Source organism: Lissotriton helveticus, chromosome 3_2, assembly GCF_964261635.1.
Source record: "Lissotriton helveticus chromosome 3_2, aLisHel1.1, whole genome shotgun sequence".
NCBI lineage: Eukaryota > Metazoa > Chordata > Amphibia > Caudata > Salamandridae > Lissotriton > Lissotriton helveticus.
In genome coordinates this window covers 5,643,862-5,659,064 of record NC_136062.1, presented here as the reverse complement: position 1 = coordinate 5,659,064, position 15,203 = coordinate 5,643,862, and the positions used below count along the sequence as shown (strand labels likewise).

General features: G+C 49.1%; 1 protein-coding gene across 3 annotated transcripts in view; it reads left to right on the top strand.

Annotated features, from left to right (window-relative positions):
• SH3GL3 (SH3 domain containing GRB2 like 3, endophilin A3) overlaps positions 1 to 15,203 on the top strand; it is a 1,443,414-nt gene that overhangs the window by 517,802 nt on the left and 910,409 nt on the right. For all 3 annotated transcript variants that reach the window (XM_078684580.1, XM_078684579.1, XM_078684581.1), the window contains one exon: positions 3,027 to 3,170. In XM_078684580.1, coding sequence (XP_078540706.1) covers positions 3,027 to 3,170 — 144 coding nt within the window. The remainder of the gene's footprint in view (positions 1 to 3,026; positions 3,171 to 15,203) is intronic.

The window sequence follows — 15,203 nt, the reverse complement described above, 5'->3', positions numbered from 1 at the left end:
GGAGTTTACGTGGGATCCTAGAGCATGCGTTTCCCGGGTCTAACCATAGTTCTGGTCTTCCTAGGCTCTCACAAGTTTGTCTAATGTATCTTAACCAGGTAATGTGTAAGGCGTTTGGTAAGGATAGAATCTCTTGGAGCTCAGTCCTGTATATCATAAGTTCAGGCGTGCTCCAAATTCGGCACCAGAAAGTGATTGGTTTCAGTCCCAGCTCCTCTGAAATTGATCTTAAACCCAGATCTAATCTCAACGGGAGAAGCAGGGTACTAGAGGGTAAAGCTACCAGCTGTCTAATGAATTTGTTTTCAGTGGACAGCAGCTTTTGGGCTGATGTATGACCCCACAGTTCCGCCCGGTAGGTAACTGCCCCCCTTGCAAGCATTTTATAGATTTGGAGCACAGGACCAAGGGGTTTATAGGTTGACCTATTTACCATCCTACAAATGCCACCAGTTAACTGGGCAAGTTTCATGGTTGCCTTAGTCCGGTGCGTATCCCAGGTCATGTTTTGATTGATAATCACCCCGAGATATTCAATACTAGATACCCTCTCGAGTCTCAGGGTACCTATGGAGGGATTGGGGCGTGTTGAGGAGGGGTGGTTGAGAATCATGTATTTAGTTTTAAGGGCGTTGATCTCAAGCCCCCGCTCCACGCAAAAAATTGTGAACCCATCCAAGACCCGTTGAATTCACATAGGGGATTTGGACAGCAGCAGGGTATCGTCCGCAAACATAATGGCGGGCACCCTGCTGCCGTTGAGCTTTGGGGCATCGATGTCACCTATCCTAGTCAAATGGGCGATTACCCCGTTGACAAAGAGGCAGAACACAGCCCTGTCTCATCCCCCTGTCAACGGGGAATCTTCCAGAAAGTGCCCCATTCCTACCGCACCTGACGCGTGCAAAATTCCCCTGATGCAATCTTGTCAAGATCGAGAGGATATCAGCCGGGATGCCCAGCTCTGCCAACACAGTCCATAGTCTAGCTCTGGGCACTAAATCGAAGGCGGCGCATAAGTCCACAAATACTGTGTACAAACTGCCACCCTCGATTACCGCTGTCTTCCAAAACAGCAGATTTAAACGAAAAATCTGGTCCATGGTTGAGACCCCCTTTCTAAATCCTGCCTGGTAGGGACTCAAAATTGCAAAATACTCTATCCAAATTTGGATACGGTCGAGTAGCAGCCTACCAAATATTTTCTGGTGTACGTCTATGAGGCTAATGGGCCTGTAGTTGGCTGGGAGCAGAGATGACCCCTTCTTAAATATCGGCACAATCTCTGCGCCCAGCCAAGTACTCGGAACCTCCATACCCCTCAAGACGGCATTGAATAACAGCACCAAATAAGGGGCCCACACGTCGGGTTCCTGCTTGAATAAGTGACCAGGTAAACCGTCTAATCCCGGCGGCTTACCTGGTGTCAACCCTGCGATGGCGGCTCACACCTCCATTTCTGTGAAGGGTTCCCCATCCGGTGAACCGCCAGTGATTGGTTGCACTTGATTTAAAGCCCCATTATCAACCATGTAGAGTGACTGGAAATGATCCTGCCAAGCCTCTGCTGAGATGTTAGGATCGATAGCCGAAACTGGCTCCTCGGACCCCGTGTTGACGATACGCCAGAATTTGCGGGAATCCCTGCCAACTAATATGGAGGCAAGGTTTTCCCACTTCTCCTGCTCCCATTCCCTCTTTGCATGGGCGACCAAACACTTATAATCCCTCCTTCTGGCCTGAGTCTCAGATTTATCACTGCCCGCCTTAACTGAGGTCAGGAGATCTAATTTGGCTTTGCGGCAAGTAGCATTAAACCAGGTTGGTCGGTTGAAGCAGCTGCCCCCTCTCTTTCCTGTAGTAAATAAGACTTCTGCTACAGACTTGATAAGATCCTCATGCGCCAACCACAGTTGCTCATGTAAATCCTGGATGCTAGAAAGCTCCAATAATGCGCATACCTTATCAAGTGTAGGAGTAACCCGGGCATAGAGCCCTGAAATCTTCTTTGCACTCACTGCTAGCTTCTCCCACCTGACTCTCCGTTTATTGTTCGTCAGTGCCAGCACGGATGCTGGTGCGGGTGCCGCTACCCCTCTATCATCTAAGCCGGGAAGTAGATATTCCAATGTGCACATATTCTATACAAAAGTCAGACCCATTATAGGCTTCTTTTTTTGCTGCTTTGGCTTGGTTTCTGCGGAAACTCTGACAATACCATGCTGATGCAACTGAAAGTTCTGTTGTGTTTTTTGTAATCTTTGTTATCGCTTCGGCATTTAGACTATTAAAAAAAACATTGTTTTCTGAGCTGTATCTATAACTATATTTTCTAAAGCTGGTCAGGTTCAAGTTTCGTTCCAAAATATTGCTTTTATATGTAAAAACAAACTGTACTTGGCCATTTGAAAACTGTGCTTCGAACTGTATCTTTTAGAAACCGCGATCCCCGATAAAAGCAACAACGTATTTCATTATCTGAAGAAAATGTTTGTTGTTTGAATTCCATTATTGAGGTATTGCTCCAAACTGGCGCAGTACCTCGGTGTACACACTTGCCTTTTCAATGCGGCTTAATCCCTGTGCAAACGTTTGCACACAAACGAATGCACTTCGAATAGAGTAATAAATATAAAAAGTGTGTAACGTTATCTGGTTCTATTGTAAAGCTCCTCAATGCCCCAGCCGAATTTTGCGCTGTGTAAAACCGTAAAAAAGGAAATAATAAATAGGAGGCAGTGTACGCGATTGATTTTGTCATGAGGCTACTTCTCAGCTCTGGCTATGGTTCCTCCTACTAAATTATTATTGTTTATGGACCAATCAAACTGCTGACTTTTGGTAGTGCATGACTTTCATTTACACTTATTTATAATTAAATATTTCCATTACTTAGTAAAGTATGTGTATATTGACTTTTCACAATGCACTAATTGTAACCGTTTTCATATAATTATCGCACTTCTCTACATGTATATCAATATACATTGAGCCAGAGAAATTACAACTGAATGTTTTTTTTTAAGCCCACAGAGCGAAGCTGGAAATGCTCAACAGCATGTCGAAGATAAGCGGACAGTTTAAACACATCGGGTATCCTCAAACCGAGGCGCTGCTTGGGGACTGCATGCTTTTGTATGGGACAGAATTAGGAAAAGAATCTGCATTTGGTGAGCATGTAAATAAAAGGCGACCTACAGTATTATATTTATATTATGTAGGATTCCTAACTGGTAACTGTGTAATTGGCTTACGTTGCTATTATGCGATTCATGTTATATATTTCTAAATCACAAGGGGGGAAGGAAGAGCGAAATATTTTTACGAGGTCCTACACCCATGTGGTCGGGTACTCCCTAGGACCCCACTCAACACTTTAACCCCTGGTGCAAAGCTAGTCCCGCCCCGGTCCTCCCCATGCCCCAGGGATTGGACAACCAAACGGGGTGTTGTAAGTTATTTGGATTAGGGGGGAGTGACGACCCCCCCGGCCGTATTTATTAACAGTACAAAACAATATTCAAAACATTTTCATTTACAGAAAATGTAACGCTGAACGTACAGTTTACATTGGTAGACACATGTTGTTGCAAGGGCTAACCTTAACACATTCTAATACAGAAGGCACTCCTAGCGTAAATCTAACAATGCACGATATGACTTTCTGTGTGTTCCTTTTGAGCCTGACGGCAAAGTCAACGTCTGGCAAGCTTCTCTCCCCTCCCTCTTTCAGTCCCCAGGGTACAGCACTATTACTCCTGGAGCAAGCTTGCGCAGGGGGTCCAGCTTATCGGACGGATCTTTTTCCCCCGGGCCCCCCCTATGCCCTGACCTAGAACTCCATAAAAGGGGGCCGCAGACTGCCACATAGGGGTAGCCCCAGGCCCACTGGGAAGGATGACTCCCCCGACAGCCTAACTACCGGCTGTCACTACCCCCGGAGTTACATGGTGCTGACCGCTAAGACCGCAGACTATGCTTACCAGTGTTGACCTTACCGCCACAGGCCAGCATAGTTGACCGACTATCTGGCCCCCCCTCCTGCTACTAGAAAGGTCCTGTACTTTGTTTCAAACCATTGAGCCAGGCTATGATGTCATCCATAAATGCGTGATTCCCTTTATGTGAAAGGTGCACCCCGTCCTGTAGAAAAAACTGTTCTCCCCTGATGTACCTGTGTGTTATTGTACTTAATCTAGGGGTCCTAAACAATTTGTCGAACTTATTGTTGAGCCGCTTTACCGCGTGATTCAACGACCTGACTGACTCGCCCCCCCTCCACTGAAACCTCGGTATCATGTGGGACCACACTATTATGGACTGAGGACACTGCTTCGCCAGCCATCCCACTTCCACTAGTAACTCTTCAGTCAATTTCCTCCTACCTATTTTTGCCAAATCATTACCCCCCAAGTGCAGGATCCAGATTGCGGGTGGTCCCGAGCTTGTGCATAAATCATGGTTCACCAGCTCTCTGAATTGTCCCACGCACAAACCCCCCAGCCCAAAAAATGAAATTTTTTGACCCTAAGCTTGTCACCCTATCCTTGATGGACCCTGTAAAGAAAGAATTCAGATGGCGAACATAGGAGTGTCCTACCACCCAAATCTCTTGGTTCTTCTGGTGCGAAGAGTAAACTTGCATCACCTCTTTAGTTGCTTCGCTGCGAACAGCCACCTCTTGCACCGACGCATGTCTCTCCCCTGAATCACAGGATGAAGAAACTGCAAGTAACATAGAAAAGAAAAATGGATCAGTGCAACGCCATGCCGGCATGTCCTGCAAAGACACAACGAAATATCTCCTGTATCAAAACAAACTTCCCACATTCTTGAGTCACAAGAATCGGGTATAGGGCAAATGTGCCTAAATGAAACTGCTATCTTGCTCCTAAAGCATGCGCAGCCGCACATATCTTTTATAGCAATTGGAAGTCCACCTGCCAATCTTTTTAACACGCTCCCTCCCCAGGCCCCTTGCCGCTGCCTCTGAGGCTGCACCTATCCTGAAAGAGTGGGTTCCAAAATTGGCGGGATCTAACCCAGCCTCCTCCAGTGCCTTGATCATAACTCTTCTAAACTGGAACACTGTGAGGGGCGTCCTATCCTTGTGTACAAACAACGGACCCCCTACAGTTAGCGCCCTTTCGGCCATGAATGCCTCTAACATGGCGACTGGGCAGCATGATATGTTCCCTGCCCTGTGTAAGACAACGGAATCCCCCCTACCTTCCTGATCAGTTTTCGATTTTGGTATGGAAATCATCACCGGGCCCTCGCCCAGCTTCACGTGTCCTGCTTGGATCCCCCCCAGCCAGTCCTGCTTATTCCTTGCGACTAGCTCACCTACCCTGAATGCACCGTAAAATGCTAGGCAAAAGGCCGTCTGGAACAGGACGGCCTCACCAGGTGATGTACAAACCTGTGGTAAGGCCACTACTAACTTTCCCAGTGTTTCTAGGCCAACAGGCCTCCTCACATCAGGCTCGGTCCCTCACAGGCGTTGCCACCTCTTCAAAACCTGCCATATCACAAAATGTTTAGTGGGGTCACCTTTTCCATGCAACTTCGCAAAATAAGATATTGCTGCGATATGCCTCCTTGCGGCTGCTACTGTGCGGCCCTGTTCCCACATGAAAGCAAGGTACGCCACTACTGACTCATGATCTAGCCATTTGCCGCCCCACTGATCCCCTAGAAAAAGACAAAAACAACCAAACGCCCCTTCATATGCATTCCTTGTCCTAGGCGCTAGGCTTGCAGCCACGAGGTGCGGTACTCTGGGGCACCAAGCTGCCAGAGTCGTTCTGGGAAAGGTGTTGGGTGGGGCGCTGCCTCTGGGATGTGTGCCTTGAAAGCCTGCATTTTAAAATGAGACAATGCGTCAGCAGCGTGATTCAACACCCCTGGGACATGTTTTGCTCGGAAGAGCACATTCAACCTCATGCACTGCAACACTATTTCTTTCAGCAAGCGTAGCAACATCTCACACTTGGCTGACTGGTTGTTTATGCATTCCACCACTCCCATGTTGTCAGACCAAAATACGACTGACTGGTCCCTCAATGCGTCTGCCCAAACAACCAAGGCTAACAGAATCGGGAAGAGCTCGAGAAAAGTGATGTTGCTGGTGAGCCCTGAACTCTTCCACCACTCCGGCCAATGTTCTGCCACCCAGTCGTGCCACAGAAGGGCTCCGAACCCTTCGCTGCCCGCAGCGTCGGTCATTAGACCTAATTCAGAGCTGGACACTGGCGGGCTAGGCCACACCACTTTGCCATTAAAATCACGCAGGAAAGACCTCCATATCTGCATGTCCTGCCTGACCTCCTTGGTCAACCTAGTGTGGTGATGTTTCTCCCTGAGACCAGAAATGACGTGAGCAATAGTGCGGGAGAAAGGACGCGACATAGGAATGATGCGCAATGCAAAGTTTAACTGGCCCACCACTTGCTGTAATTGGTGTAGTGTAACCTTCTCTCTGCCAATGCAGCATTCCAAGGCGCGCCCAAACTCCAGGACCTTGTCACGTGGCAGCCTAGACACCCCCTGAACGGAGTCTAACTCAATCCGTAGAAATTCAATGAGGGTTGTTGGGCCCACCGTTTTATCAGTAGCCAATGGTACCCCAAATTCCTGCATGAGATCGCAAAATTGCTTCAGGGCTGTGCTGCATTCCCCCGAGCCCGGGACCCCTAGAAAAAGAAAATCATATAGGTAGTGGAGGACCCACTGATGCCCGGACCTTTCCCTGAAGGACCATTCCAAGAAGGAACTGAATTTTTCAAAATAAGCGCAAGACACTGAGCATCCCATTGGCATGCACTTGTCCACATAGTACATGCCCTCAAACTGAAAACCCAGGAGATGACAATCAGTGGGGTGAACGGGCAGCAAGCGGAAGGCTGATTCAATGTCAGACTTTGCAAGCAGGGCCCCCTGACCTAAAGTTCTCAGCATGGCCACTGCCTGATCAAAAGATGTGTTCTTGACACTACACAACGTGTCTGCGATGGCATCATTCACTAAGCTGCCCCTAGGTGCGGATAGGCTGTGAATCAGTCTGAATTCGCCCGGCGCCTTTTTCGGTACCTTTTTCGGTACCACCCCGAGGGGTGAGCACACAAAATCCGCCATCGGGACGTTCTCAAATGGTCCAGCCACCCTCCCCAGGTTCAACTCCTTGAGAATTTTTGCCCTTGCTATGCCCATGTTGGATCTGACCGACACTAACCCTGGGCGTAGTGTGCGGAGTGGGGCTCCGCGGAGCTAGGCGAAGTGGGCGCAAAACTACGCCCACCCCGCGTAGCCCCACTACGCGCCGCCCGCCTCCCTCCCTAAATATTTAAATAAAAGGATAGAAAGCTTTTAAAAACACTTACCTTGTCCGCCGCGTCCCCGGGGCTCCCTCTCGCCGTCCCTGGATTCGCGCCGCCGCCATTTCAGATACTAATGCGCATGCGCGGGTGCCCGCGCATGCGCATTTCTCATGAGAAATGCGCATGCGCGGCCGCCCGCGCATGCGCATTAGTATACGAAATGGCGGCGCGAATCCAGGGACGGCGAGAGGGAGCCCCGGGGACGCGGCGGACAAGGTAAGTGTTTTTAAAAGCTTTCTATCATTTTATTTAAATATTTAGGGAGGGCGGGAGGGAGGCGGGTGGCGGCCGGCTACGCACCGTCTGCGGAGCGCGCGTAGTGCCGCCTGGCTACGCCCACTACGCAAAATGCGTAGGAGACGGCACTACGCGCACTCCGTGCACGGAGCGTAGCTGGCCGCCCACCCTTAACCGACACCTGGTTCTTACAATACGTCACCCCGCTGTGCCCCTGTGCAGGTATTCTGAAACCATCCATGAAACCCTCCCTGATGACCCTCGCTGAAACAGAGCAAGTGTACCGTTCCAACCAGGGTATCATGGCGTCAATGTTCACCGGGAATGGAGCCTTTCCTAGCACGCTTTCACTACTCCTGCTTCTTACCCCCTTTTTCTCTAGCTTTTTTGTTACACTTGGACTCGGGGTGGGAGGAGTTACCACAATACCCACAGGCGTGCCTGAATTTACATGTGCCGGGGGCCCTGGAACAAGCACGTTTGTTAAAGTTGAAGCAAACCCCTTTCTTGCTACCGCCCCCTGATCTAGCTGTACTACCCCCCGCGTTCCCGGCGGGGCTTGCCTTAAAGGGCGGGAAGCGGCCTGTATCAGGGACCGGCACCCGCACGACATCCGGCGAGGCCACCACCAAATATTTCAGATGGAGAAACATATCAGTCTGATCCCACCTCAGGGAAGAGTCCTCAGCTTTCGCCCGCCTAAAAGCCTTATCATAATCTTTACAGCCATCGCCTCCCTTGTCTGGATGAGCGAGGGTGATCCTGTTCTGATAAATTGCCATTTCTGACCCTACCTCTGGGAATCGTTCAAGCATTACTGACATGTAAGTGGAGAAACCCTGAATCCAATTTGCCAAGTTCTCCTCTACCCTGTACTTCAGTAAAATGTTAGGCCATTCTCTAGGATGTGTCCACTCCTTATTTTTCCTAGCCTTTTCCCAGTCCGCTTCATCAATTAATAGAAAAAATATGTTCACGTACTCCCCTCTCCATATCCTGTCTTTCATCTCTTTAGATAAATGCAGACCCAAACGCTCCCTCCCAGAGCGCATTTCCCCTATTACCAGAGGCGTCAAATGCTGATCTATACCTGCTGATGCTGCAACATCAGCCTTCTTCGGTGCCCCCGGCTCCTTCCTGCTGTTGCTTGTTCCTGGCAGACTGTTGCTACTGGTGCCCGACACCAGGTCTCGAGACCCCACGGTTGCCTCATTAGGGATTGGGCCAGCAGGCACCTGCTGTGGGCTCCCTGCCGGTAATGGCGGCCCCTCCTTTCGTTTGCCAACTCCGAGTTCAGACAGCAACTTTTTTTGCTCGTTCCATCGCATCACTCCCACCAGATGACGCCCCCGCGGCATGTGACCACTTACCAATTGAATCCAGCCATGGCAGATCCGCCGCCAAACTGGCTATCATATCAGGCTGCCCGGGTACGTCCAGGACCGCCCCTACATTCTGCTGGGGTCTTGGCACCTATCCTTCGGGTAGCCCCACACCCCCATCCCCCCGGGGAGCTCTGGCTCTGGTGGTGCTACAGGGCTAACGGGATCCCGCGAGCCCTCCCCACTACTTTTACTACCTTGCTTGCGCCTGATCCGCTTTGGCGAAGAGGGGGAGTAATTCCCTGGTGGCACAATAGGCCGCTTTGGCCTTCCCCCCACTACTGCTTCCGGGCCTTCCACTTTGTCCTGCAATCTATTGAGTGTCTGACCCATGGCTTGTACTTGCTGAATCAAGGATTCCAGCAGGACCTCCGTGTGGGAACGCCTCTCGGCCCGCCGCGCCTTAGGGGCCATGGCGCTAGCGCGCCCTTCCTACATGTATCCGACCACGGGAACCTAAACTACGTGACAGTTCCCACCAGGAGACCGTGTCCCCTCTTACCGTGCATTGCAGCGGCCCGAGCCAACCTATGCAGTCACGCAACCAGAGCCAAGACCTACTGGCTAGCCCAGTAAGCTCAGGCGAGCCGCCCGCTCAAGCCCTCTATGGCTCCCAGAAGCGGTGTACTGCTGTCTAGCTGCGCCTGCTAGTGCCTTCAAACCCAACCTTTGTGGCTGAGGCTATAGACCTAAACCGTGGATCATAAGCAGGCCTATGCCGAGACAGCCCCCACACTGCAGCCACTTAATGCCTGAACGTGGGCCCTGCTGTACTGACAGATGCCCTGAAACACCCGGGTCAGGGATCCCAAACGCGCAATTCCACACTTAAAGCACGTTAGCAGGTGACTATCCCTCCTAAAACATACACGGTAAAACTATGCAGGTAATGAAACTATGCAGGTAATGGGCACAGTGCCAGCCAATGCTCCCCTCTCCCCTCCCGGGAGAAATACCGTGGTGACGAGCTTGGCGCCGCGCTGCTGCCACTGCCCCTGCCCGCCCGATTTTGAGCTCGAGCCCCGCAGGATTCCGGAAATCGCGTCCGAGACCTGCAGATGGAAAAAAGGACAAAAGACGCTGTCGAGTCTCTTCTCCCCCGGAGCTCCGCTCCGACGCCGATGCAGGATTCCGGAAATCGAGTCCGAGACCTGCAGATGGAAAAAAAGGACAAAAGACGCTGTTGAGTCTCTTCTCCCCCGGCGCTCCGCTCCGACGCCGATGCAGGATTCCGGAAATCGAGTCCGAGACCTGCAGATGGGAAAAAGGAAAACAACGCTGTCGAGTCTCTTCTCCCCCGGTGCTCCGCTCCGATGCCGCGAATCGCAATTCCGCTCTCTCCACGCTACACGCCTCACTCTATGCTGCGACCTGCTAAGAAAAAACAAAAAGATTAATCCCACAAGGGGCCTGTGCGCGGATGCTAGGAGGGAGGCAGCAGCGGAACCAAGAGGCTGCTTCCCTCGCAGGCTCCCCCTTTTAAGGGTTGAGCCCTGGGGAGACTTCCGCGGATACGTCTGAACCGGAAGCATTAAAGTGCTTCCGGTTCACTGGTCTGAGTGTCGGCGCCCATTGGTCGCCGGGTGCGAGGGGCTCCACGTCACTGATGACGCGTTCCCTTCCCCCCCTTCACTGGTGGATCCCGGGGCTAGGGCGACCGCCATAATGGCGGCCCGTCACATTCTGCTCCTGGCTCTTTCAAAACTCCTCCCAAGAGACAGCTCCATAATAATCAAGATCGGTATAGTTCCTCCTATGCCAAGTGGTCACCACATGTTGAACCACGTGTCTGTTAGTGGCTCTTACTACTGTCGCAGGAAGACCTGAAGGTCAGATCAGGTCTTCCTGCGACAGTAATAACAGCAGGGGCGGCTGGTGACATTTGAAAGTGGTGAGGTGTAAAATGATTGGCCTAGCTCCCTGACTGCATGTGCCACCTGTTCCAGGCTGAACTTTGAATTTCTCAATTGTGTCTAAAAGAGTTGGTTAACCTAAACACTTTGAATATGCACTGTGTCCCACAGCTGTAATATTTTATATATCGCCCATTGTTTTGTTACTGGCACATTCTATGATTAAACTGTGTTCAGTGCTCACTGGGTGCAAAGTGCGTTCCTGTGTGAGTTGAAGTACAAAGTGCCTTTTCGACCTTGTTTGCAGGCTGAATGAAATCGGTGAAAAGTAAAGTATGTGCTGAACGATGGCGTTGTCGTTCCTTTGTGCCTTAGATTAATGTACATATAATTCATCTGATTGTGACCTGTGTAGTCATTGGATATACTGAAAGCGTGAAATGGGAGGCCCAGGCACACTCAGCAGGTGCCCGTGTTCTCATGTTGGTGTTCAACGCCTCGTCAGGGTTAGTAAGCACTGCATAAATAACATTCTGGGGTGATTTACACTGCCCCCTACAGAACGTGCTTTGCAATTGCAGCCTTTCCGTATAGTCATCGAGTTATAATGGGGAAGTTGGCCCACATTTTAGTGAAGCACTGCTCGTGGTGCATTGACCCCCCCACTCTTCTCCAGTGATGTTTAATAAAATAATTTACAAAAATCACCAGTTGATTTTAAAAGCATGTTTTTCTTTCTGGCTTCCAGCAATTTACGGGCCCACAGACGGGCGGGCCTTTCCACCTGATAAAGGGAATGGCGTTGAACTAAAACCTAGCGACCAAAATATGCTCGTCATTAAAGGGGCAGGACTTGCAAATTGTGTAATGCTATATTTACTTAAAAAAGAATTAAACATACATCTGACTTGCTTGTTTTTTAACCTGTTTCTCCAAAAGTGAAAGTTACTTATGACGGAACTGAAAGTTACTTATGACGGAACACAGTGAACAGCTAGGTAAGCTAGGTAACGCTGTCATTTTGTGGTCAGCCAGGTCATTCAATTTGGGACCCCTGCGTGCAGTGGTGACACTGGTAACATGACCCTGTCCTTTGGGTGTATCACTCTCACGCCTTTCCAGCCCCTCCCCTCAAAGATTGGCCGTAGATCATTGAATATATGTGAGACATCTGGCAGTCACATTTCAGCTAAGCTCACCAAACTTCGCAAGCAAAGGGGCGCATCATTCATTTAGCGCTGCGTCACAGGCGTAAATGAGCTATGCTTGGACGCACAAAGAGGTTACCTGCCCCACACGCGCTACATTACATGTACCGATTGCTCTTAGATCATATAGAAAACCTGGAAGCAAGTGTGCCCCTGGTCCAATCGTAATAAAATAATGTGGCCCATTACTGTGTAATGCTGTGTGTATTGTAGAAGAGTGTAACCTCTCAGACACAAGGAAGGGAGGGAGAAAATCATTAGAAAAGCCATTGGGTTTGGGAAATACAACGTAAACCCACTTTTTCATAGTTTGTGATGAGGCCGGGAGTGTCAAGGGGATAGCACAACGTTTGCAGGCACCCCAAACGGTTCCAGCACCTACTTGGATAATATCAACTTTTGCATATCCAGCGCCACTCCCCAAAAACTGACAGACCCGGTATTTTCACACGTGTGCTAACAACACAGAGAGAGCGCGAGACTCTTACTTTTAATTTTTTTCGCAGGAAATGGTGGATCTCGGATCTCTCTAATTTCTCTACAGAGTCTACTCTACACTGACTAGTGTGATGAGTGACTGCACACGACGAGTCCATCTCCAATACGAGCAACGACGACGAGCAGCAGGCACAGGCAGCAGACTGTCCGGTGTGTCAGGACTCCAGACAGACTAGGGAGCGAGCAGCCAGACAGACAGCGTGCGGTCCCGAAATGGCCAATCACTGCATGGCTTCACATGAAGTCACACAGTGATTGGCCATAGAAAGTGCGGATGCGGCAGTGTGCCACCAGTGGCACCACCCACGTGCGGAAGCCAATAATGGATTGCTGCGCGGTGGACCATTGGGAGCAACCAATCCTGGCGCTGCATGCAGCGCCAGGATTGGCTAGGGGGGCACAGATACCATTTGCCCTTTTCAACCCCGGGGGCTCCGGCCCTGGGGGTGCTGTATGAAACAGCAGCCCTTGGGTCTCTCTCTAAGGAGGAAGAAGTAAGCGCATGTGCGGGCTGAATAAAGCCCAAAAATACACATGTGCAGTTTGCGCACTACTGCTGCAGCTGAGTGTGAACTGTCACTCAAGCTGCAGCATCCCAGCCCAGACCCACCCCTGGCGCCGTGCACTCCGATATTGTGTCGGGACTCGGGCGTGAGGTGAGAACAGCAATGTCCTTTCTGACTGACTGCAGTGCTGCTTGGCAGGTGCGGTGTGTGCACGCCACAAGGATTAGTGGGGCTACGCCCCTACGCCCCAATGGATGCACCGCGCCTGAATAACAGCCACCTTGTTCAACCTGTGGTGACCACTTGGCATTGGAGGAACTACCCCGATCTTGATAATTATTATTCACGTTATGTAGACATTATAAACCAAGAGAACAAAGGCTGAGCGGTTTGTATCCGACATCAGGACACTTAAATTAAATCGTGGGACCTTTTTACACGTTAATCGTGATGTACCTTTAAATTATATGTGTACTTTGGGTCAAATATCTTGAAAATAGTTTTATTTTCTAAAAGAGAAACGTTTATTGAAACAAATAACTTTAATACTGCACTATAATACTGTGTTCGAAAAAAAATCAATGTAGTTATCCCACGAATGTCAAAATTGTGCCCTTTTCCTCAATTACTTTTGTGCAGGGGAGGTGGAATGGGAAACAGTGCTGTGCAAGAAAGAAAGCTTTTTTTTCTAAAAAAAATTCATTGGCTAAACGTCTGCTGGGATGATACCGCCCTCATCCCAGTTTTTGGTGACAGACAGAGTAGTAAAAAAAATTACACTTTTTTCCCCCAGTTTTGCAGTTGTTTAAGTGGTGGTAGTTTCCAATTTTTGTGATTGCTACCTACTTGCACTCCTTCATAGAAACAGCTGTGAAATGCATGAGTGAACCTGGAAACATAGGCACAATTCAAAAGTGAGCAAGGTGTTTTTTCATGATCTTTCCAAAAGAAACAGTTAAAAGCAAAACCTAATAAAAATAAGTAGGAAAAACTAGTAATAGGTGACAATGTTTTAATCTGTAATTGTTTTGCCCCGATGGCAGCTCTACAAAAGTAATATATATCACTTTTGGTTGGTCAGACTCTACTTTTCACGCAGATATATTGTGTTCATTGGTTCTCCAAAAACATGCAATATAAAGAACCATCAACTGTGCTCCAGCTTACGATTTTTCATTGTATTCCCACCATGCATCAATTCATACGGTAAAGTCTAATGAATGAGAAGCAGGGCCGGACTGGCTACCGGGCAGTTTGGAATGCTGCTGGGCGGGGGGCTGATTTCGTTCATGGAGACCTGCGTGTGCTAAACGAAATTCATCTTGCTTTAATTATTTCGAAGCACACGCAGGTCTCCGCGAACTAAATCAGCCCCCACTGCATTTAAATCAGCCACCATCTCAGCAGCATTCCAAACGGCCTGGTAGTCAGTCCGGCCCTGATGACAAATGGCTAGGAAGTAAAACTATGCATTTTTTTAATATGTCCACCAATCTGAGCTTAGGGATAGTGGTTATATGTTTGATTCTAAATTTGGGGTCATCCATTCTATATACGATTATATAATAATAATAATAATAATATTATTATTCCACATTTGTAAAGCACAAGGTTATCACCCCTAAAGGCTATCCAGGTGCAGGTGGGCCATCGGGGAAATTAAGTGAGCTATTGCCCAGAGTCACTTGAGGCTGAGCTGAACCGGGAACCGGCGATCAAACTCCGAGAGGGCATTTTGCAAAATGTGTTCTTTCTTGCATATGCCTTATATTTGAAAGCCAACATCATAGCAAATGTTCAATTATCCTCTGTTCCCACTTTTCCTTATAAAAAGTTCCCCACTTCTGAGGGTGAGTCTGTCATCTAAGACTGGAAAGGTCCCAAAACGCAACATGGAGAAATCAAGATTATCCCTTTGAATTTCACTCTATTCTGGGTAGAGGGTAGCTGCTGTATTTGGGCCCGGAATCAACCAGCACCCATGGTAGCATACCAACTCCAGACATTTATGAAAACTAGACACCTATGGGAGTCCAGCTGGTGTAGCTTATGTGGATCCTACAGTTTTTTCTCACCCAGAAAGTCCTGAAAACATCAGGCTTTAGCATAAATCACAGAATTTTCTCAAGTATCTTGAGTG